General features: G+C 38.5%; 1 protein-coding gene across 1 annotated transcript; it reads left to right on the top strand.

Annotated features, from left to right (window-relative positions):
* Positions 1 to 246: 246 nt before the first annotated feature.
* Positions 247 to 24,993, top strand: GRK7 (G protein-coupled receptor kinase 7). The gene is made up of 4 exons (XM_053951533.1): positions 247 to 3,682; positions 4,436 to 4,873; positions 18,561 to 18,832; positions 22,932 to 24,993. The coding sequence occupies exons 1-4, from the start codon at positions 2,936 to 2,938 to the stop codon at positions 23,272 to 23,274; spliced, it is 1,800 nt and encodes a 599-aa protein (XP_053807508.1). The 5' UTR covers positions 247 to 2,935; the 3' UTR covers positions 23,275 to 24,993.

Genomic DNA, 24,993 nt, shown 5'->3' with positions numbered 1-24,993 from the left:
AATTACACTGAGATAAAAAACTCCTGAGTCACTGTTACACTGCATCACATCAGTTGTTATTATGCCAGATTATATCTGTCTTAAAACTCAAAACAAATGTAAAATATGTTAACAGTAGTAATGAAGTGCCTATAGCATTTACATTGTTGTGGAATATTTCTGTTTGTGTAAAAGTATTCCCAAAATTCTTGCAAGAAAAAAGAAATCGGAGTGGACATGAAAATAAATTTTAGCTGTCACAGTCAAACTGTATCTTACCTACCACGTGTTTTCTCTGTCCACATTTGGACAGAGGCTCCATCCTGTGACCTCTGGTAATGCCATCTAGTCCCATCAGAAGACTTTATTCATTTTTCTTTGGTTTATAGGTGAATATGAAAAGTACCAAACCCTGCTTTTAGCTCATGTCACATGCATGGCAAGAGTGGCTGAGAATTACAGTTGTGGAAGACTTTTTCCGAAGTGTCAGCTCAAAGGGGTGTTGACAGAAATGAGGTGTTAGGAAAGTTTATGTTGAAATCAAAACAGCTGATCTTTTTGTGTATCTATTTGCCTGTTATAAGTATCTTATTGTAATTGAGGTTCATTGAGAATATAAGGTAATGAATTTTAAGTCCTGCATATTTTCTCTGTGATTTAGTGATTAGCCTAAGTCCCAGTCTTTCTATGAGCTCTACACCAGAGAACTTCTCCAAATCATACCCGGACAGGCCTCATTAGCATGGTTGTTAGTACATCTCAGTACATCCCCATGTTCAGTTCTGTAATTGTTCATCTCTTGTACATGCAAAATAAATAATTTTTGCTTCTCACTCAAACTGTTTTATGAGCAAGTAACACTACCTTAAATAGCCATTATCAACTAATAGATTAATGCTGATCTACTTTTCTCCAATGTTTTATAAACGAGGAGCAGGTTTAGATAAGTCAGCAAGCAAATCTCAAAATGACTGGAGTAATGAGTATATGTTGAATGATCATATTGTTTGATTTTGCTTTTAATGAAGTTATGTTATTTTAGAGAAAAATTATGCTCCATAGAAACTGGGAAATATTCTAATTAATTGAATAGAATAGTCTTTGAAGCTGTAAATGTGTCTGTCTTATACAGGTGCCATAAACATTAGGTATTTTCTTGATTTGCTTAGGCATGAATATACCAATAGCTGGAATAAGCTTGAGTTCAGCCTTAGGGCCCCAGGTACCAGCCATTTGTCCTGCTGCTCTTTGAGCTGTGGTGGATATTCTGGCCAAACATAAAAAAGACTCTACTGAATTTTAGGAAATTAAAAGCTTTATTTAAAAAAAAAAAAAAAAAAAAAAAAAAAAAAAAAAAGCTGAAATTAAGGCTTTGTTACCTCCTTTCATGCCTTTCTCTACCCAGGGTATTACAGGCATGTGTTGCTCTAGGCCCCATTTTCAGGACAGCCAGCAGCAGAATTCCCCATTTCTCCCGTTGGCTCTTTGCAGTGTTGCCCATGCTGTTGGCTGCTCCGTGGAGCCCTTTACGTAACCTTCTCCCACCCTGGGCTTGCTCTCACCTGGCAGAACCGGCCAGGCTTTCGAGTGTCTGCCTTAACAATTCTCCCTGCTCTCATGCACACACAGCAGTTTGCAATGGATGGCCCTCTCCATCACTCCTAGAAAAACACACCTCCAAGGGAATTTTGTATAGTGCAAGCATGAGTTTTATGTCAAATGGATTCAATGTGGACAGGATTAAGCATGTAAAAACAAAACACTGCATGGTTGTAGAGTGGCAAAAAGCAGCCAAGAAGGGCTTAACACTTATAGGGAATCTGAAAGGTGCCTGTTATTACTCTTGATGTTTAGATTTTGTGATTCAGCTCTTCAGTTTGCTTTAAGATAGTGAAAAAAAGAAAAAAAAAAAAAAAAACTTGACCTTGACCTCAAGAGTACAGCTTGACCCCAGTGTTGCTTCTTTTCTTGTTCTCATAATACCTTCCTTATATTTAAGGAAAGTTTTAACAGCCAAACCACCTGACCCCACAGCAGAAGGGGGCTTAGCCTAGTGAGTGCCACACATAAGTTTTATTCTTTTGAAGGGAAAAAAATGCCTCCTGGTAGGCAGCCAGCAAGTGCAGGTGGAATTTGCCTTCACTTGATTATAATCAGCTTTGTCCCTTTGTTGATGTCACCTCAGCTATATGCTGTTGCCACCTTCTTATCCAACCACTTTCTGTCATAAAGCTCAGCAGGGAAAATAAACTGAGGCCAAAACAACATATGGAAATGTCTTGGCAAGATTTGGCTGTTCATTTGAAGTGTTTTTCTTTTTTCTGTGGGTAGGAGATGAAGTCAGAGCTGTGTTGTTTCATATATAAGGATCATTATTTTTAGACCAGTGGCAGTTCTTAGCCTCTCCATGTAATCTGCTCAGACGGAGCCACGCGAGGCAGCAGCGTTTGCATGAACTGTCTGTGGGGCTCAGTCACTGATGTTGAATATAACTTGAGCTTTGGAGGTGTGAATGCTCAAAGCACTGAATTGTATGGTTCATCTATGTCAAGGTCTTTTAGGCATGGCAGCTTTTCATAAAACCAGTTGTTAGTCTGTTGGTGTTCGATGTCGACTGGGGGAGATCCAGCCTGTCCTGCTGACTGTGGCCAAAGTGCCCCTGAGTTGGAGAAAGTGCACGTATTGCAGCCATGAATCTCTGCATGTTCCCAGCAGCCAGGACAGTGCATGTAGAGGGAATCTTGGTACATTTAAAGGTTATCAGGGCCCATTCTGAAAAACACCAGCTGAACCACGTGCGTTTGGTACTGCCAGTGGGAAGGTTTGCCTAGGGTGTCATCCCTCAGCTATACATAGCAAACTCAAAGCTTCTTACAGAGAAACCTCTTACCAGTCACTTTCCACAAATGGTGTCTATACCTAAAGGTACTTAGTGAAAATCCTTGAGAGGTATTTAATGCAAAAGCAGTTTGTTTCTCTGGTGTTTTTCAGAAGCCCTCACACACTAGCAGGCAGAAGTGCAGTGCAGCTACAGCACAGCTCCTGGGCCAGTTACTCATTTTATCTGAACCAGGCTCTGCCACCCCGAGGGCTTGCCAAGATGTGTGACATGGGGGGGCTCGACAACCTGATTGCCAACACTGCCTACCTCCAGGCAAGGAAGAGTGGAGAAGGAGACACCAAGGAAATGCAAAAGAGGCGTAAGAGCCTCTCACTGCCCAAGATTGATGAGTGCAAAGAGCATAGAGAGTCCATTGCTGGTGATTATGACAGCATCTGTGAACAGCAGCCCATTGGCAAGAAATTCTTCAGAGACTTCTTAGAGACAGTGCCAGAATATTTGGTAGCTAGGGACTTCCTGGATGAGGTGTCAAACTGGGAGTTGGCAGAGGACAATCTCAAGAGCAGTACCATGGAGAATATTGTCACCAATTTTCTTAAGGAAGGCGCTAAAAACTATCTGTCTTTCATGAGCTCTGACTTGGTCAGCAAATGCAAAGCAGCTACTGCAAAAGACTACGAGAACATCATGCACCTGGCCAAGGAGGAAACCAAAGTCTTCTTTAAAGACAAGCCCTTCCAGGACTTCCAGAACAGCCCCTTCTATGACAAATTCATCCAATGGAAAGTGTTTGAGAAACAGCCAGTAACTGATAAATACTTCTCTGAGTTCCGAGTGTTGGGCAAAGGTGGCTTTGGAGAGGTAAGAGCTTGTACTTTTAAGGATGTGAGTCATCTCTCCCCTTTCAAGACTAGCAAGTGGCTTTGCAGAGGGCAGTGGATTAAGCCACTGAATGAAGATTTGTAAAATGTGCCCCTTGAGATTGCCCATTTTCCAGAAATCAGGCTGGGTTATTTATACTGTGATAGAGGCTTTTGTTAGTAAAAAGGTACTTTAACATTTTTATATTCTGTATCTATGCTACTAGAAAAGCAGGCTTCTTTACAAAAACTTGCATGAATGTTCATGTAGTTAACTATTAAGTCTGCTCCTTGACATCATCTTAGCCTGTGCTATCTCACACCGATTCTCTCCCAGATAATTCCTAGCTGCAGTTTAGGGAAAAGCACACATCAGGATCAATTCCAAACTACAGTATGGTGGTTTTTTGAGAGTCAAGAGAGTTTAACTGTACAGATGCAATCTGTATATGCTGCTTATTCTCATGATTACAGATTTTTGTTCTTGTCCTTTTTCCTTTTATTTGCTAATACATGTCTATTAATGGCATCCTCAAGAACTTTGCATCAGGGCCACGATAAACTGCTGGTCCAGAACAGAACTGAGTGCACTTGTTTTTTCTTGTTTTCTGTGCTAATGTACTCTTCATAGTAGTTAGCATCAGCAACTACTAATAGGCATCAGTGGTTCCCCAGTTCCTGCCTGTTACTACCCTTGGCATTCCAGTCTCTGTGTAAAATTCCTTCATTAGCTTTCCATGTGCATCTTCTCTAGGTTTGTGCCATCCAGGTCAAAAATACTGGCAAGATGTATGCCTGCAAGAAACTGGATAAGAAAAGGTTGAAAAAGAAAAGTGGAGAGAAGATGGCACTGCTGGAGAAAGAGATCCTGGAGAAGGTTAACAGCCCTTTCATAGTCACACTAGCTTATGCCTATGAGACCAAAACCCATCTGTGTCTTGTTATGAGCCTCATGAATGGAGGGGATCTGAAGTATCACATCTACAATGTGGGAGAAAGGGGTTTGGAAATGAAAAGGATCATCTTTTACTCAGCTCAGATCACCTGTGGGATTCTGCATCTCCATTCCATCAAAATTGTGTACCGGGATATGAAACCAGAGAATGTCCTTCTGGATGACAATGGGAATTGCAGACTTTCTGATCTTGGATTGGCAGTGCAAGTCAAAGAGGGAAAAAGCATCACCCAGAGGGTGAGTACAAATTCTTTGAATGTGGGCAGTGGGAAGTGAAGCCATTCCATTTCTAATGCCTTAGGAGATGAAGACTTAATTCCCTGGAATTTATTCTATACTAAAGACCTAATGTAGTAATTTCATTCTGAGAGACAGGTTGTAAGAAGATTTGGTTTATTAACTCTTTAGCTGCTGCATGTGGTAAAAGAACTTCTTTTGCACAGAAACAGTAGAATCTACTTGACCTTTTTCTCTTAACATAAGTTTTTGAACCAATGACTTTAGAGAGGCAGATGCTTTGTGCCTTATGGAATACTTTAAAGTCAGGGATTTAACCAATTGTTTAATGACCAGCAGTCAAAGATATGGCTCCTCCTGTGTTCTACTTTTGCTCCTAGGAGAATATAATTTCTTACACATTACTCTTAAGTGATGCTGCTGATTGTATTGCAGGTGTGTGTGGTGCTGCATGATAAATTATTTCCAAACCTCCTTCCCCCCACAAATTAATTCCTGAAACAGTTATCAGACTTGACGATTTCTAAATGTCCATGCCTGTCTACATGTGTAGGAAGAAAAAGAGGGATGACCAACTGGATTTTGTGTGAATTAGATTGTGCAGCACTTCAGCTTCATCTCTGGTCATCCCAAACTAACCTGGATATGTAATAATGTCAGGAGATTTACAGAAGAAATATGTATTCAGATAGCTTAACTGTGAAAAAGACATATTTCTCTCCAGGTGTCTGGAGCTTAAAGATGTGTATAATGAGAGAATGTGTTTGAAATACACAAGGAAAATGAAGAAATGGAAGCAACATTACAAACTGGTCTATGTTAAACTCCCCAAGTTCACATTAGGAATTCAGTAGAAAGGAGGACCCACTAATGGCCTTCTACATCATATTTGAGTGCACATCTTTTGATGTTAAGTTCAGTAATTTTGAAGGCTCTTTTCTTTCCCTGGCAATGGAAGAAGTTTGTACTATGAGTGGTTTTAGTTCTTGCCAAACGAAAATGTAGAAATTGCTGTATGTATAGATAGTAAATAATTTTAAAATTAAACTGCATGGTGTTTTGGATACAAAAAATACAGTTTCTGTGGAAGCTAAGGCAGGTTTTTCAGTAGAGCTTATGTGAAATAAGAATGTTGTTTTGTTTGTAAAGATGGCATTTTCATCAATGAACCCAAAGGTATAAACCTTACTGGGTTTTGCAAGTTAGAGAGGCATGCAGTTACTATGATCAGAACAAATAGTTTGTCAAAGGGCAAGTTTTCATACTTGTGAATATGTGGGTTTGGCTGAAGGAAAAAACCTCAAAATTAAAGAGTGTATTTAGCAATATGTAAGCACTTCTCTTGATACTAGGGTAGAATCTCAAAGCATATTGGACAAGGTGGACAAGGTGGTTGTTCCTCCTCACCTTCTATGACAGCCATCAAATTGTTAGTGCTTTTTCTTTTGTTGTTTTTAAAAACTCTAGTCACCATTATATGTTGCTTTTATTAGAGCAAAAACTGCAATGAATAATGTGCTACATGATTGTAATGTGTTGTAAGGAATTTCAGTTAAAGGCGGTTTTATTCATACATTACATTGAAATAGGAAATGGAAGAATAAGATTTTTTTTTTATTTTTGTGTATCATAACTGTAAACAAGTTAAATTAATAATTGCCTTTTTTTTCATTTTTGTAAAATAGTCATATTTGAAAGCTTCTAAAAAATGTTATATGAGAGCTGGGTATTATTATTATTTATACTCATGTCGTACACAGGAAGACCAAAGAACACATTTGCAAAACTTACATTAAGCTTCACCATGTACTCCTGTAATAAAAGAAAAATGGTGATGTTAAATTAATTTTTGTCTACTAATTGTAGTTACATTCTGACTTAAAATGATCTGAAAATTTACATCTTAACATGCTTTTTGAGTATGACTCCCAAATTGTTATCACTTAACCAAACCTATACATACCACTTTTTTCACCCAAAGGAATGTATGGCTCCAAGACAGGTTTATCAAATGAAATTTAATCAGTTGCACCATTTTGCAGATTTACAGTTTTATAAGGGCATTTTTATAAGCTAAAGCAGAATATATATTCCTTCCAGGCCAGATCTGTATTGTACTGATATCTAAATGCCTAATATCATAAAGCTGTTTCTAGGTTTTGGATGATGGTTTGAACTGACAATTTAAGGCTTACAGTTTTCAGTCACTAATTAAGGGATATTGCTACTGATCTATAGTATATAATATATGGATTTATCTGTGCATTCATTTCATTAAAGATTGCAAAAAGTACACTATTCTAATGAATTCTGAAAGTTTTCTGCACTCTCATAGCTGTATAAGCCATTAAAGATTAAATTTGTTCTGCTTTCAAAGCAGAAAAAAGTTCCTGTCTTCTCATGTATGAATAAATGCACATCACCCATACATCAGCTGCAGGATCCATTAATCCCTTTTGTAAATCTTATTAGGTGATTAGGTTATCACATGGCACAAGTAATAAGCTTGTTAATGAGTTCCTGTTTTAGACATTTTCCAAATTTTCTTTGAGGGTTTCTGCAAAATTATAATGTTATGTACTGTTCATCAGCCAAAAAAGTGTTCTTTGTGGGTGGAAAGGTTTTTTGAATTTTAGATGGATAACTTAAATGTGGTCTTAGTAAAAAATAAAGTGTGTTTATGCTTCAGAAAAAGCATTGAGAAACTGATGATTCAATACTTATGTAATAGAAGAAGTAGCCTTGGTATCCTTTAAGTACTGCTGTCACATATGCTCCTTCTGAAAGTACTCGTGTGCTCCATACCAATAGCTCATAACTATTAAAAATAAAAATACCTTGCTTTCAGAAACAGTGCTCCTTACAAAGATCTTGAAAGTGTTGGATACCTAGCCTTAGTTTTCTCCCTCTCTTTTCAATTGCTAAAGCAGCAAGGAGAAACATCCAGCTTTCTGTGTGAATGTACTTCAAATTTACACTGTAGTTGTAAATAATTGATACAGTAATAATTACAAAATTCAGAAAACTTTAATTTCCCTAAGTGTGCTGATTCACCTTTGTGAAGTGCTAGCTGCCCCTAGAAAGAAGAAATCACAAAAAAAAATTAAAATACACAAATTTGAATAATAACAATCTTGAAAATAAAAGTAGAAAACAGTTAAAAGCTACTTATAATGTAATTTTTCTTCATTAAACATACATGGATTATATGGGATCCTCTCATGATAGCTACATGCACCTGTGCAATCTACCAAGAAATGTGCCTATGCACATTTAGTCAAGCAGAGCTCTTACTGACAATGCTGGAAACAGAAACAAACTCCAGTGGTAATAAAACTATTCAGGACTTTAAATGTCATTATGACTTCCTATAAATGTGCCTGTTGCATCTGATCTGATGTGTTGATCATACCCTGCAGGAACTAATTTGAATCTTAAAACTGGTTTGTAACTCTTATGACTTTTTAAATATTGTTATTTTCTCTGTCTTACATAATTGAAATAGACAACAAGGAGAAACTGAGAACCTGCAAAGATGGCTTTTACACAGGCAAAGTGTTTTGATTCTAGCTCTAGGGGTTTTTTGCATATGAAATGAGGAGCTTCCATCCCAAGTTAATTCCATTTTTCCAGAAGTTAGTGTGTATTTGCTGTTTATTTAGGGAAGAATTTTCTGCCCTTACTGGGTATGGCTTTTGCGAAAAACAACTGTTGCATGTAAATTGTGAAGAAGAACTTTTGTGCAGATGCATGTGCGAGCCAGAGAGCTTAAATATTGACATAATAACTGTGAAAAATAACATTAACATATTTTTGTAGTATTTATAAAAGTGCATTCATATCTTCAGAGGTTTCGGGCTTCTTCACAGTTTTCCTGTGCTATGTTTTATATATTTGAAGGACATCATAATATTTTTATAGGAAAAACATGTTTTGGTTAAAATCTTACTCAAAATGTCCTTTTGCCCTCCTGTATGTTTGTTTATTATAAGATTCTATTTCTTAGGAAAACACAAGGAAATCTATTTAGATGTTCCTGAAACTAGCAGTTTAATTTCAAGGCAGCTGAAAAGCAGGAGGAGGGTTTAGACTTGTGAAATAAAAAATAACTCAGCAAGCTATTCTACAGTTGACCTTTGTTCATTATCACATGGCATTCTTATTGGATAAGATTCTGTAAAAATTTCTTCTTCCTTTGCTCTTTGAAAAATGACAGCTCTTCATTTGCTCAGAATTAGAGGAACTTGATGCTGTTTGCTTATACATTTTGAAGTATGACATGTAAAATTGATGGTGTTTTTACTAGCAGAACTGTGTTCTTAAAAATTTTGATAATCAAAGTTCTTAAGAGGTGTGTTGTCATGCCAGGTGTTTCAGATTTTTTTAATCTCTGAAATGTACTTTACTGGATGTAGCCTTACCCACAAAAGTCTGTGGGGCCAGTTGAGATCCATGCAGGGGTACTGAGGGAGCAGGCAGAAGTGATCATCGAGTCACTTCCCTGCATGACTTTCCCAGCAGTCCTGGAAAACCAAGGAGGTCCCAGTTGGCTGGATGTTAGCAAATGTGATGCCCATCCACACGAAGGGCTGGAAGGAGGAAACTACCTTCTGTCAGCCTGATCTTGGTACCAGAGAAGATCATGGAGTAGATCATCCTGAGTGTGGTCATGCAGCACATACAGGACAACCAGGGGATCAGGCCCAGCCAGCATGGGTTTAGAAAAGGCAGGTCCTGCTTGACCAGCCTCATCTCCTTCCATGACAGGGTGACCTGCTTTGTGGATGAGGAGTGGCTGTGGATGTGTCTGTCTGGACTGTAGCAGAGCCTATGTCACTCTTTGCTACAACATCTCCTGGAGAAAGTGGCTGCTCATGGCTTGCACAGGTCCTCTCTTTGCTGGGTGAAAACGGCTGCATGGCTGGGCCCAGAGAGTGCTGGGGAATGGAATTACACCCAGCTGGCTCCTGGCACTGCTGGGGCTCCCCAGAGCTCAGTACTGGGACCAGCCCTGGTTTATGTCTTCACTGATGATCTGGACAGGGGGAGCAAGTGCACTCTCAGACAGCAGCAATTTGGGTGGGAGTGTGGATGTGCTGGGGGGCAGGAAGGCTCTGCAGAGGGATCTGGACAGGCTGGATTGATGGGCTGATGGCAGTTCTATAAAGTTCAGTGAGGCAAAGCAGCAGGGCCTGCACCTGGGTCACAACAACCCCCTGCAGACTACAGGCCTGGGGAAGAGGAAAAGCTGGAAAGCTGCCCAGTGGGAGGAGAGGGTTGTTGGTCAACAGCTGGCTAAACATGAGCCAGTGTATGCCCAGGTGGGCAAGAAGGCCAATGGCATCCTGGCCTGTGGCCAGCAGGACCAGGGCAGTGACCGTTCCCCTGTGTCAGCAGTGGTGAGGCTGCACCTTGAATCCTGTTTTCAGTTTTGGGCTTCTCACTACCAGAAAGACATTGATGTGCTGGAGTGTGTCCAGAGAAGGGCAGTGGAGCTGGGAAGGGTCTGGAGCACAAATCTGGTGAGGAGCAGCTGAGGGAACTGGAGAGAGGACACTCAGGGGGACCTCACCATTTTTTACAACTCCCTGACAGGAGGTTGTGGCAGAGTGGGAATTTGACTCTCCTCCCAGGTCAGAAGTGATAGGACAAGAGGAAATGGGATATTAGGGAAAGTTTCTTCCCCAGCAGGAAGCACTGGAACAGGCTGCCCAGGGAAGTGGTGGAGTCACCATCCCTGGAGGTATTTAAAAGCCGTGTAGATGTGGGGCTTAAGGGCATGGCTTAGTGGTGGGCTTGGCAGTGCAGGATTAATGGTTGGACTCAATGATCTTAGAATCTTTTCCAAACTAATTATATGAATGCCATGATCATGAAAGTGAAGGAACAAAAAATGATTTTGTGGGACCATTCTGCCTCCTGCAGTTTTGGATATGGCAGAAAGGATACTGTAGTCATCTCAAATTAAGAGAATGCAACATGTCCCATGAAATACTTTTCCTCCACACAGTGGGCCATCCATTTTTTCTGGCAGGGAATGACATTGGAGCCCTTTATGATGTAGCACAAGGTCTCGGCATGACTTTTACCATTGTTCCTCATTCAGCTTAATCTAACAGTTAATAAATTATATAGCATTTTCTATAAAAAGTGTGCGTTCTGGAATGATCCCTTGGGTAAATCATCTAGTGGGCCACGCATTGACTCTTTGTAGTCACAGATGTTTTTATTTCATTGGATAAGAAATGCAACATTTGGCTGACACTCTAATTCTTTTAACTTTTTATTTGACAGCTTTGACCAGAAGTAGTATTGCAGAAACAGTAAGCTGGGAGATGGTGAGGAATGTAGTACTTCTGTTCTTACTGGACCACATGTGACATTCCATTTGCTGTCATGAGTAGCTACAGTTAACAGGCATACAGTTAGCTTTTTTAGGAAGACAAAATCCTGGAATTGCAGACATATCCAAGTGAAAACTGGGGCCTTGGTTTTGCCCATTATTCAAGTTTAAAATCTGCTAGTGAAAGGTAGCAGGTGGGTGGTTCTTAAAACAGATATTAAACGAGAGTGTAGTTAAGCTGCAGGACACTCTTGCAAAGTTGTAGGCTCTACAAATTTATCTAGGTTCAGGGGGAGAGTGGATAATTGGTGGAAGAAAGTTTTGTTGAGAGAAACCATTTCAGTCTCTGGAAGCCCTTGAACTGCAAATAATTGGAGTCTGAGAAATTATAGAGCAGTGTCAATGTACACACCAGTCTCTTAGAGACTTCCCTGTATATTCATTTGTTTGAATGTAGTTCACAGAGAGTGAACTGCCCGCATGGGCCGTTGGTCTGATGCAGCCAGTACCCATCTCCTTGCATTTACATTTTAAGGAATGGTACCTCCAACGTTTGTCATAATCCTGACAGATAAGGTGGATGAAATCCCATGGATTTCAGTGATCAGCAGTAACTCTCCAGGTCTCATTGACATTTGCACTGCTTAACCTACAGTGGCTGTACCTGGAGGGCCCCTGTCCTTCCCTGGGCAGCCTGCAGTCCTGTCCCTCAGTCACAATGTCACAGAACACAGATTTCTCTTTGACACCCCCTTTCTGAGGAAGCAGTCTGTGCATGGTGCCATGAGACAGTATTTGCATTCATTATTAAGAGCTTTATAAATTATAAACAGAGTTAAGTAGATGGAGAGTTTTCTCCCTTATTAACACTGTTTATGGAATATTCTCTGGTCATTAAATAATGAAACCACAAATACCTCTGAAGTATTATTATTTCTACCTTATAGATGGGACACAATCAGGAGAAATTTAAAAGGAAGTTAAAGGGAAAATCATGTTACAGGAAGACTAGAGAACCCTTGTAATCTTTGAATTCTGATTGTGTATTTCTGACTCTCTACCAAGTGTTCTGTTTGTCCTAAGTGCTCCATCCTATAATATCTGCTTGCTTCCCTGTCTGTGAATGCCTTCTCATATCTTCTGATGACACATCACTGAGGTGGGAGTGTTAGCAGGTTCCCTCTCCAGTCAGGATCTGAGGCAAAGGTTTATGTGTGATCATGCAAGAAGAAAGCAGGGAACTGTTCTAGAATCCAAAGTTAAAATTGGTGCCCAGTTACTGGATTGTCATTTCTCAAGCCCTTTATCCCTTTGACTTCCATACAGCATGAATCTAAACCAAAACCATGTTGTACCTGTGTCTATTTCTCTTCCCAAGGAGGAGCACACAAGGAGCAGTCCCTATTGCACAGAGTGGCTTTCTCTTTTGTTGTGCAACTTCCTTCATTTCAGTGATTACTGAACACCAAACTTAAAAGATTAAAAACCAATGCTGGAGTTTTTTACTATTCCAGTTAGCAACTTTGAACCCAGGGCCATTTTTTCTTTTTTTCTAATATAGCAAAAACCTGTTTTGTCCCTTTTGTGCTTTTGCCTGTGGGGGCTTTTTTTAAGGCACTCAACTTTCCCTATGAAAATTACCTTCTTATGTGAGAATCAAAAAAAGTTTGGTCTTGAATCTTACATAAGCATGTGGGATTCAAGACTAAACTTGGGATTGGAGCTCCTAAGCTCCAGTGTTGACTTTATCATTGTCTTCTCCCGCTACTCTGAAGAGTCCTCCTTGTGTTCTTCTGAATCAGTAGCCCAACAATTCATGATGGGCCATCCCATCAGAAGGTCCCTCCTTCTGCTAAGCATTAACAATACACACATCTTTATTCTGTGTGACTTTTCCAAGTGCCTTTTGCCCTATTTAGATTTCATTTTCTTTAAAAAAAAAAGTTGCCTATTAATTAGGTCAGTTAGTTTCTTGTTACTGTATGAGCATGTGGTGAGAAACTGGAGGAACTGCAGTTCTGTGTAACTCATTTAAATTACGCTCTGTTCCTCCTCACAGTGACTCTTGGGAGAAGAATTAAGATGGTGAAGTGAGTGACAGAGGCAGATCAGTGTTGTTCTCCTCATCTAGGGCCTGTTAACTTGTGTGCAGGGAAGAGATTTCTGTGGTCTGTTCCTGCATTCCTGCAGGGTCTATTAAGGCCATTGCTGAAGGAGTGGAGGAACAGCTGGACAAGAGAACAAAGCAGGCAGTGGCACCCCTAGGAGGAAGGAAGGACCGAGCCCCAGGAAACAGCTGATAGAGCTAAACTCAGCTTGTTTTTTTTCCTCTGTTCAACAGTTCTTGTGCCATGGCAAACAAAAGATAGACATTCTGATTTGCTTTACTGTTTGGTTTGTTATATCAATTGAGTTTGTTTTGCAGAGATCTGTGGGAAAAGGTAGCAAGATCTAAATCCCGTTTCTCCCCATTTGCCTGTTTCTGTGCTGCTGAAAGCTCCAGAGAGTTGTCTCTCTTTCTTGCCTGCACCTGCTGGAAGCTGGCACAGGGGCTTCCCGTTGAAGGGGCTGTCCCCTGTCGGGACAGCAGTCACAGGGATGCTTGAGCTGTTGCACTGTGGGCCTGGTTCTGCTCCGAGCTCTGCTGTGCCAAGTGCCTCTTGACTGCACTGGGATCTTGAGTGCACTTAGTGCTTCTCAGGATCACATCTTGAATTACTAAAAGATTATAATTATGTGACCTTTGAAAAATTCATGCAGGATCGCATTTCACAAAAGAAACATTTGTATACTTTCAGATGAGTCATTTATGCCCTGTCAAATCACACTCAAAGCAATAATTCCACTCAACGGAACTTCTTTGCTAATGTAGCCAAGGGCAGCATTTGCTCATTACATTTTAGAGGGCTACTGAAAAATTGTCTTTTGGGTTGTTGTCAAGATTTTGAAATAAAGGGAAAGTAGGTCTGTGAACCCTTTTCAAAAGCAGATCAATTAAAATTTAATTGACGGAAATATATTGACTATTTTTATAATTCAAGCAGCATATGCAAGTAAACCATCCTGCTTTATCACAAAAGACACTATTAGATGGAGAGCAAGCAAAAAATAGCTAGTGTTGTATTCACAATGCTTTAAAAAGTTCTGTGCCTCTACAATGGCATAAGATTTCTGTTTCTAGTAAAAAGTTGGGATAATATAACATTCTTTGTCTTCTTTGTGATATTTTTATTAGATGTTTCCAGGTCAGTGAAGGTGTAATATCATGTGTTTGTGTCTCTGTAAGATCACTTGATTAGTTAACACATATGTTCAAATGGTTCCTTGTGTTACCAGGAATTATACAGGAAAGAAGAGAATAATGTGCTTGGTCTCAGTTAAAACCCAGTGAACATCCCAGTAGTGTAGACTTGACAACAAAGGAATTAACTTTGAGTATAGGTTTTTTATTTTCTCTGTTTGCATTAAAAGAGTGAAATTTATCCATGTAAAGTAAGATCTAGTAAGAAAAAGTGGGTTTCAGTTAATATACAGCTTCTGAATTTACTTATAAATTGCACTGAATGAAAACATCTGCAAAACCATACAAGCGTACTGATATTTTGTATTATAGACATATCAGTATCCCATACTTGGAGATATCCGTTCTGAGGCATGGTCAGATAATTCTAACTGAATTAAATATTCAGTACCAGCCCATGGGAAATATACCCCTTCAAAAAATAATGTCTTTCTCTTTTGTGGTAGCTTTTAATTTCTTTGCTTTCTGTCCTTTTTTTTTCATCTTTGCACTAGAATATACTTTACAGTATACTTATTTACTCCACACCTGCTAAGAGTAATTTACTTTCATTCACTTTTGCTTTGGGAATCAGTGGATAAGTGTTCTACCTAATATATTGTTTTTTGCTGCTCAGATTTCACTGCTAGTGAGAGTTGTACAGTTTTATAACTCCCTTCACAAAACTTCTGTTTTACCTCCTTAGATAAACCTCTCCTGAGGTTACTGAGGCTGCCTTACCTGTTGCCCTAGGATCTCTGTTCCTGGAAAGATGATCTGATTTTTACATCTTGTTCTCCATAATGATTAGTGTAGGGATGTTAGGTATTACCTTCCCTCTAATGCTGCCTACTCTCCAAAGATAGAATTAAATCTTCATTTGAAGGATCTGTGTTCTTCCAGGTGCTGAATAATTCCTTTTTTGTGTTATCTAATACAGCAAATGCTAAAGGCTTTAGCATCTTTCTTCCCAAATAATTTTGCCAAAACTACACATATAGAGAAATAGGTGTAAAAGACTAAAATTCAAGCTCTTTTCTTCCTTTCTTCAAATTTCTGTTTTGATAAAAATAGAGATTTATGTATTTCTCTCCCCTTATTGTTTTTCTTCCCCCTTAAAAATCCCTGTTCACTTGTGAAATATGTTTGCTTCTGCTATAAAATTGTCACGTTTTAGTGGGTTTTAAGTCTCAAATCTTATAAGATAAGGTTTAGATTCCTGTTTCTTAGGCCGTTCCTTCATTGTAATTAGAAGGAAAGCTTCAGGGTTGGGAGAGTTTTGGTTTTAGATTCCAGTTTGGATGAAATTCTATGAGAAAACCAGCTCTCATTAAATTCTGAATTGAAATGGTTTGGCATATCAGAGGAATGATACGTTTTTAGACTTCCTCAGATGGAGTTGGATCAGCTTAGTAACAGCTCAAGATTCTAGTGCTAGTAATTTAGAGTGTTGAAGTTTAGTTCTTGTTTACATTTAAGCTCATCCACAGCCTGTCACCTTAGCCTGAAGGGAGGCTGTTGTCAGTCAATTCTGTTTTCTATTAAGTTGTGGTTGTGCTGTCTTTTTGGTCTGTGGTGATGGCCTTGCTTTCTCTGTTCTTGAGAAACACAAGCACCATGTCAAAGCATGGTGTTCTTCCAGGTGGTGTATCCTGCTGGAGGCTATGTTGAAAATGCCCATGGAAGAGACTGAAGTTACTTGGCAACTACTTCTTTTGAAAAAACAGCTGTGGAAGAGAAAATGAAAGTGGGAAGAAAGAGACAGTCTGAAAGGAGCTGCCTTGAGACACATCTGACAGTAGATTTCTGACTTTTCCATGGCAGATGTATCCAGGTTCTGTATGATGATGCTAAGTTGCAGCAAAGTAATATCTTATCAGAAAGACCATATTGTGCTGTCAGGGCACATTTTGATGATAATGTGACTCAATAGTTCTTCAAGGCATTAGTGCCCCAGCTTCATCTCAGTAAAAATAAGAATGTTTATTGCTTCCCAGAAGGAGAAAAAAAAAAAACAAAGAAAAAAAAGTTCCAGAAACCTATTTAGAGCTATGTTTACTAATCCACAGTGAGCTCTGTGTGCAAGCTTTTGTGTTAAAATTTCTCTACTACTTTCAACCTCTCCTCTTTCTTCCAAGTTTTTCTAAGGTCAGATGGATCTGGGGACTGTGATCTGTGTTTGAGCATTTGTCCCCTTACTTGAACAGAGCAGTAATCATACCTAGAAATGTAATACTGTCAGGGTATCTCTCAGTATTTTAATTAGAGAAACCCCATTGTAAGCAGTACAAATTGCCTGTGGGATGATGTCAGCAGCTGCAGTGCCTCCGTACTGTGCTGCTCCTCTGTACTTCTGTGGCTTTAGTGAGAGAGGCAACTGTTCACTTTCAACCTTCCCTTTTGCTTTCAACCTGACTGATATTTTTGTTGTTCTCATCCCATTTCTGTTTTTCAACCATATGGAGGATTTTGCTCTATATCCTTAAAAACAAAAAAAAAAACAACCAAACAAACAAAAAAAACCAACAAACAAACAAAAAAACCCCACCAAACTAAAGAGAGAGAAAATAAAGTGGATCTAATTTTCTGTCTGTTAGGCTTATGCTTTAATTGATGCTAAAATGTTCCCTCTTGCACACATTGTTTACGGTAGAGACAATACATAATGTGTAGTGACACAAGCTGAAGTTTATGGGGAGACCCGACTTGGAAGTACTGTGCCTAAATTTGCAAAAATCAGAGGGGTTATCCAATGCCATAAAATAAAATTCATCTGTTGAGCTGCTCTTTTTATAAATACAATTTGTCCAGATGAGCTTAGCTTTGCCTTTTTCTAACTGTTTTGCTTTGGAGTGAATCTCTGTCACTGATTGTATTCTGATAGCAGTAATAATGACTGTCTTGAGTACGCTTTAGTGGGATTTTGCACAGACAGTTTGTTATTTTAAATTGTTTTACTGGTAATATGTCAGTCCCAGTATTTAAAAAAGATGTGAGAGGTTCAAGCAACTTCTGACATGGTTGTCACTGTTAACTGGATCTGGTAAATACGTGATATAGAGCATGAGACACAGCAGTAAACGTGGGTTCAGCTGAGGAAATGCTGTTGCGATTGAAATCCCACATCCTCAGTCATGTAACAGTGCAGCAGAGAGCATAGAGAGAGCTGATCCCTTCACTGCCCTCCCAGGTGAATCAGCTCCCTGGGGACAGAGGCAGCAGGAGCTATTTCAGTCACTGCAGCTTGTCCCCCAAGGGGCAAGTGGCAGGGCTGGGCTGGGAAGAAAGCAGGCAGATGTCCCTCTCAAAGAGTGGCCATTTCTTCTCGCAGAGAAGGGGCCATTACTGCTGTAAATAGTCTTTATTCAGGCATCTTTTTTTAATCAGGAAGTATGAACTTGTTCCTTCACCCAAATGTGTGTAATTTATGAATTATAATTTTCATAGGTTTACTTTCTTACAGTGGTTTTTAAGAGTTTTTGTTAGCCCTTGGTGGAAGAGCATTTATCCAGAAACCAAGAGAGAGGTGGCCGAGAACTTCCTCATTGCAGCTCAGCTACTGGCTTGATGAGCATTTTCTCACTGGCAGCAGAGCGCTGTGTTGGACCAATTATATAACTATTGCACAGGGTGGGAATCAGTGACTGCTTTGCCTGGTTTTTGTATTTTTAACAATCTTTTCAAATTGATTGCTACTTGTGTTTACACAACAAAACTAAGAATATCTTCAATGAAAAAAAAATTAAATGGAGGAAGAAAGCAAGCTAGCCCTGAATTTAAAATTAAACCACTTTTAGGTAGAAATTGCACTGACATTTCAATTTTGAAAAGCATATTTAAGACAGTTTTCTCATGTGCCAAGATGTTTAAAGAGAGATATGGTCCATGTCCTAAAAAAGTTATACCTCACCGATTCTAGATTTTAAAAAAATGTCAGGGTTTCTAGATACAAAATACATCAGTAGAATTACTAATATTTTGGAAGAACTATAGACTAGTCTGTTTAATTGTATGCATTTCACAACTGACATTGTAAAGTAAATCTGTCTGTGTGTTTGCAATAGGCTGGGACCAATGGTTACATGGCTCCGGAAATCCTGAAGGAAGAGGACTACAGCTATCCCGTGGACTGGTTTGCTATGGGGTGTACTATTTATGAGATGGTTGCTGGGCGAACACCATTCAAGGATTTCAAAGAAAAGGTCAATAAGGATGAGGTTAGAAGAAGAACTCTGGAAGATGAGGTGAAATTTGAACATGCCAGCTTTACAGAGGAAGCAAAAGATATTTGCAAGCTGTTTTTGGCTAAGAAAAAAGAGGACCGTTTAGGAAGCAGGTATGCCTTCTCAATCTCAGTACAAGGGAAATTAAAGCTGCAAACAGTATTTTACTCATTGCATAAAATGGGTTGAAACTTCACTTTGTGCAGAGTAATGAATTTCACTTCTAGGAAGAAGGAGGTGGAAAGTTTTGAACATAATATGGAAATAAGGAATATTGTTGCAATAGTGTGATCATCTATCCTCACTCCAGATGACTCATAGGAGTTGCCTTCTTGTTATTTTCTGTTTTAGACTCTATATAGTTTTGGGAAAAAGGGTCAAAAGGGTTTTTCTTACACATTCATTCCTAAAGATAAAGGATATTCAAGTGGATACCTGCATCCCTGCTAGTGCAGACTGAATGCAGAATATTAGGCTGTATCGCTTACTGGAATGATGTGGGCAGAAATCCAAATTTGCAATGTGGATTCTCTTCCCTGCAGATACCTAATTTGCAAGGCTGCATCATTGGCTTCTTACTGAAAAGACCTTAACCTCTGCTTTGCTCAAGTGCTTTAAAAAGATGCAATAGAATTTCTGGTCATTCTGACTCATCTCAGGGAGAAAAAGAATATTTGGCACAAATTCCTATAAAGCAAAACATTTCTGGGCACTTCAGAGGTGGCTCTGGCTTGATGAAGACTGGTAGATATGTCCGTGACTTAGCAATTTCAAGGAACTGTTCAATAAGAAGAGAATTGCAAAGCTAAACCTTGTAATGTTTAACTTGTAATAGCTCTGATTCCTCTTATATGCGTGTGTGCATATAAATGATTTAGTGCATTTCTAATTAGATTGCAGATCTACATTTGTAATCCAGACAAATTAAAGAAATATAATGAAAATGTAAAAAATTGATAGGGAACCGATGATACCTATATTTAGAATACACTGTGATTTGAATAATCTTTGAATACAAATACATGTATCAGGTACTTTTCCAGTCTAAAGGTGGAATAGACAAAGGATCTCATTTAAATTGCATTGATAGTCTTCTAAATTTATATTTCATAACAATGTGGAACAGTTTTTAAAAATGTTAGGCAAACATTTGTCTGAAAGAATTAACTCTAATGAAAGATAATAGATCATTAATACACATATTCTTAAATTCTGTTGTTAAATGAAGAGAGCTACTTTTGTGCCTGATGAATTTTCCCAGTAACTGTGCAAAAAAAGTTATTTTCAGCAGCACATGGAATATGTTTAATACAAAATCTATATTGTTTCACTATATTTTAAAAGCTTACTTTAAAAGTAAGTTTAACACAAAAACATTCAGAGCTCTCTAACTTAAAGTCAGCATACTTTGCAAACATTTGGACTTACAGCACTTTGTGAAGTAAACAAATTTCAGAGTAGGGGAAAATGAAATTCAGAAATTGTGAGTGACTTGGTTGAGTTCATCCAGCAAGTCTGAAACAAAACCAGCATTGCCATTTCCAGGGGAATAATTTACAATCTTTCTGTCTGCTTTTTGTTCCATAACTTCTCAGCACACAGAAAGGTTACTGCACATAGTATTTTTAATTTTCTGCTATTTAAAATACCCTTCATCTGATGTGCTGTACTTGGAGAAGGCGAACAATAAATAGGTGTCTATCCTGAGCATGATACAGAATAAAAGCGTGCATGTACCTCTTAAACAGGGTGATACTATTCAGGACAGCTGTGTGTTATGTAAAGATTAGCACTGTAATTCTCCTAAGGACAACAAGAGCTTGGGTTATCCACAGCAGTGCCTGTTGCATAAGTTAAAGCTGCTCAAAGACAGCTTTATTTTGTACACCTGACCTTTTAAAACACTCCACTCTTCTATTGAAGATGTGATTTCACTAGCTAACTCAGGAAAGAGTTTCTCCACTCAAGCTTTTTGAGATTAATATCTCAAATCCTGAACCTGTAAAGTGATTTTTAATTTGTTTTAATGGAAGAATACAAAATTGACCAACTTCATGTGAGTTCATTTGCTCTTCCTGTTAAAGTTATGTAAAAATGCAGTTCACAGAGGATGAGCTCAAGTTCATCTCCAGCTAGTTGGAAGATGTCTCAGTTCCAGTAGATGGCATTCATGTAGCTTTACATTTTTTAACTTTTTATGGTTTCAGGATGAGGAACATTGCAGCAATCCATTTTGCAGCCTCCACCAGCTTCTAGTGCTTTTTGGTTTATGTTACTGAAAGGGAAGGCAAAATAAAGGGAGATTTTTGCAAGTGCCTGTGCCCAGTCAGCACTCCTGGCTTACCAGTGTCCCAGGACACCAGTTAATTTGAACAGCAACTGAAATGCATTTCAGGCTAACAGTGAATGTAAATAAATAATTTCAGGCATCTCAAGTACTTGGTTATCACTGGCTAGGTAAGGTAGGAGATGATTTTGCAAGCCTATGGATATGCAGAAGTCAAGATTCTTAATCTGTATATTCATAATTTTGTTCATATGGTGCTTTGGAGTTGAAAACATAATATTTTTCATTGCCCAGCATGCCTGGATGGCAGCATCTACCATTCTTCAGGTTGTGGCATCCTGCTTATTCATGGTGGTGTACTGTGGGTAGTGGCTAGTGGTGGCTTGCTCAGAGCAGCTGGGCAGCAGAGGTGCAAAGTGACAATTTTCTAGCAAGGGGCTGAAAAGAGCAGCGGGTGTTTCATCTCTGAGTTTCATCACAGAGTTTCATCTCTGCTGTGCACAGGGAGCACCAAGGCAGGCCAGAAGCACAGCAGGCCAGCACGAGGAGCAAGCAGTAGTGCCAAGGTGGATGAGCTGTTCTGCATGCATGGAAATTAAGATTTAAAAAAAATAAAGATTTTTCCATAATCACACATATCTACTGCTTCTATATGGTGCTTCTGCACATTTGCAAAGATAAAAAGACTTGCCAAAGTTTGCATTACATTTTATTAATAGAACATTGTCTAAGTTTGATTTTGTAAGGAGGTTGGAAATGAAAAAAGCAACATGTTAGGAACTACCATTTTCTGAGGCCAAAATGCAGACAAATTTGATTTTCCTATATTACTCTTTTCAAGAGCAGTGCATCCATAAATATGTTAAACAAAGAATGCATAGGTGTGGAAAAGACAGTGCTCCTCTCTGCTCCTCCTTTCTCTAGAATTCCAAATTCAGACTTTGTGTGGCTTGACACTAGAGGCACAGTTCAAAAGCTGTGGGCTTTGGTCATGCTTCAACTAGCACACATTTGAGGCTCAGATGATTTTTATCACCAGAAAATATCCTACAAATCTCTCTACAGGTCTACAGTGAAACAATTCACTACTTCTTTTACAGCTGAAGTTCTCCCTGAGGTCTGCAGTTGTTTTTTGTAAGATTTAACTTAAGTATTTACAGTGATTTAGTCCTTCCTTGTTTTTATTACTGGGTTTTACCTGTATTAATAAGGGATTATGTTTGTGACAGTGGCACACATACTTTTGTTAATGTCGTCATCTGTGAATCTCTTGCCTAAAAAATATTTGTTAATTTATAAGAGTAGTACTTTGAATGAACTCACTATAAGTGGGAGTGTTTATTTGAGTGACATAACTGAGTTTTAGGATGTAAATGTGTAGATGCTTTGAATTAAGATAAAATGAGAATTGTCATTTGTCACTAGCTTCCTATTCAGACTATTGCTGCTCAGAGTCAGTCTATAGATGTATTAACCCGTATAGATGTATTATACCCCATTCTAGAGTTTAATACATATTCTTACCCTATAGTACAGATACTCTTATCCTATAGATACAGAGCCAGTCATTGAACTTCCCTTGTGGGACAGTAAATCCAATACTCCCCCTTCCCACCCTGCTGTGGGTTCAGTTCTGGTGGAAGTGTGGTTTTGGGTGGGGTATCCCAGATGCAGCACTGCAGCTCCTGCGTAGCACCTTGCCTGGGCTGATTGACCCTGAGAGGTGCAGTCATGGGATCAGAATGTTTTCAGCTTCTCGGCTTATGTTGTACAATGCAGCGTTCCTTGGCGAGGAAAAAAGGAATTGTGCTGCATGACATATATATATCTATATATCTGAAGTACTGTCATGTACAAAACACAGACACCCCTGTATCTCTCTGAGAGCAAAACACACTGATGAACAAACTTTTGCTTTATTGCAGGAATGACGACGATGACCCAAGAAAACATAGCTTCTTCAAAACTATAAATTTCCACAGGTTAGAGGCAAACCTTATTGACCCTCCATTTGTGCCAGATCCATCAGTTGTCTATGCCAAAGATGTTGCAGACATTGCTGACTTCTCTGAAATACGAGGAATTGAGTTTGATGACAAAGACAAGAAGTTCTTCAAAAAGTTTGCGACAGGTGCTGTCCCTATACCCTGGCAGGAAGAAATCATTGAAACGGGACTGTTTGATGAACTGAATGATCCCAACAGAGTAGTTTCTGGAGGTTATGCAAATGGAGGGGAAGCTAAGTCAGGAGTTTGTTTGTTGTTGTAATTATATCTTTACCAAAAAGAGTAGAAACCACCTCAGAACTTTCCATATTCTGACTGTTTCAGAAACTCAGTACATCTGTTTGAGAAGAGCCAGCCAGTGTAATGTGACATTGACAGGCTATGTAGGACCACCAGCTGAATAGACTGTATTATTTTCCTTTGCTCTAAGAAAGGAGATATTTTTGTGTTATTGGAGACTAATCAAATGAAGAACCATATTTCTCCAAGAAGCTTAGAATAGAAATTCTGAAATACAAAAAGCAGTGATAGAGTGAAGAGGCAAAAGCTTTTGAAAGTGATTGTTACTGCTTTGAATACAATGATTCATTGGTTTTCTTTCCTTTTTTCTTGTTATTTCTACTAACATTTCCTCTTTGTTCCACAGTTTTCAGGAAGGAATTTTTAATTTTCAAGTAATCGTGGACAGTGGGGCTCATATACCCTGTCAAACTTGGAATCTTACTGGTTAGCCAGTCTGTCTGTTAAATTCTGTTAGTTTTTGGGTGGTTTATTGTAATATGTTCAAATTGTCATAAGATATAAAGAAAGCTCTACATATCACTTGGAAATAAGAACAACAGGATCAAACTCTTTGCAAAAGTGATATTAATGAAGATAAGATTGCATCAATTTAATGGAATAAAGCATTTATAATTATTATTATTACTAAGTGTATTCTTAAAAGTGATAATACTATATACAAAGAAAATGTATTTACAATTAAATACATTTTCCTTTTGGCAATTTTAAACTTTTATCAGATTTCCTGATAATTTTTCTGTATTTTGGTGATAAATTAAGCTACAGATAGACCAAAGCAATTTGTAATTGACTTCTTACAAGACATTTATTTCAGTGTAATGTAGATTTTAATTCAAGTTGCAAAATGCATTATACTGTTAAATGCTGTAATGGTGAAAAAGTTATGTGTGCAAGTTGAAACTATCTTCAAATGTTTATTGATTCTCATGCAAATTTTGAAGTGTTTTTATTTTTCAATTTTATGACAACCTAAATTGAATTACTTGGAAATATTGCTATGAATACTTGGTACTGGTGAAGTACATTACTCATGAGATGCCTCCTGCTGATTTTCTGTGATAAGAAAATAGGCAGTTGTTCTTTGCACAACTTTTAAAACTGACCCTGCACATGCTGGTCACTGTCATCTATCCAGCCATAATTTCCATTGACTAAAGTGGAAGTGGAAACTACTAGATTCCTTGGAGTCCTGGAGGCTGCAAATGCCCCATTTTCTGTTTTTTATACAGCAGACATCCTACTGAACTCAAGGACTTCTTTTGGCTAGACACTGGTGTTAACTCACACGTCTGTTTTAGAGGAGGAAAACCTGTATATAAAATGTCTTCTGTACTCAGGTCTGTCATGTGGAGCACAGAGCATTGGTATTTTTTTATAACCTAATAGCACATCCCAAACTCTTAAGTTTTAAATACTGTAAGTGTTTTAGTCACAGCTAAGTAATACATTGTGTTGTTCTGAGTAGAAAAAGAATTGCTCTTTTTTCCTTTTAAATTTGCTTTTCCGGTGCTTTATATACTTAATATTGATGTGAAGAACAGTTTTACTTAGGATTAATGGGTAATTCTGTTCATGAATTATGAGCATAAAATTGTCTGCCTTTTGAATTGAGACTTTCTGTCAAATAATTTAAAACAATATAGCTGAATTCTGGTTTGGTCTTTTAATTGAGAAGGAA

This window comes from Vidua chalybeata, chromosome 10 (genome assembly GCF_026979565.1).
Source record: "Vidua chalybeata isolate OUT-0048 chromosome 10, bVidCha1 merged haplotype, whole genome shotgun sequence".
NCBI classification, from domain to species: domain Eukaryota; kingdom Metazoa; phylum Chordata; class Aves; order Passeriformes; family Viduidae; genus Vidua; species Vidua chalybeata.
This window is presented reverse-complemented; position numbering and strand designations above follow the sequence as displayed.

What these genes read in the sequence shown, in the direction of transcription:
- GRK7 (XM_053951533.1), top strand. Translation starts at nt 2,936, where the DNA reads ATGCAAAAGCAGTTTGTTTCTCTGGTGTTTTTCAGAAGCCCTCACACA. An exon ending in GCAAAGGTGGCTTTGGAGAG is followed by an intron (nt 3,683 to 4,435) that starts GTAAGAGCTTGT and finishes CATCTTCTCTAG; the next exon opens with GTTTGTGCCATCCAGGTCAA. An exon ending in GAGGACCGTTTAGGAAGCAG is followed by an intron (nt 18,833 to 22,931) that starts GTATGCCTTCTC and finishes GCTTTATTGCAG; the next exon opens with GAATGACGACGATGACCCAA.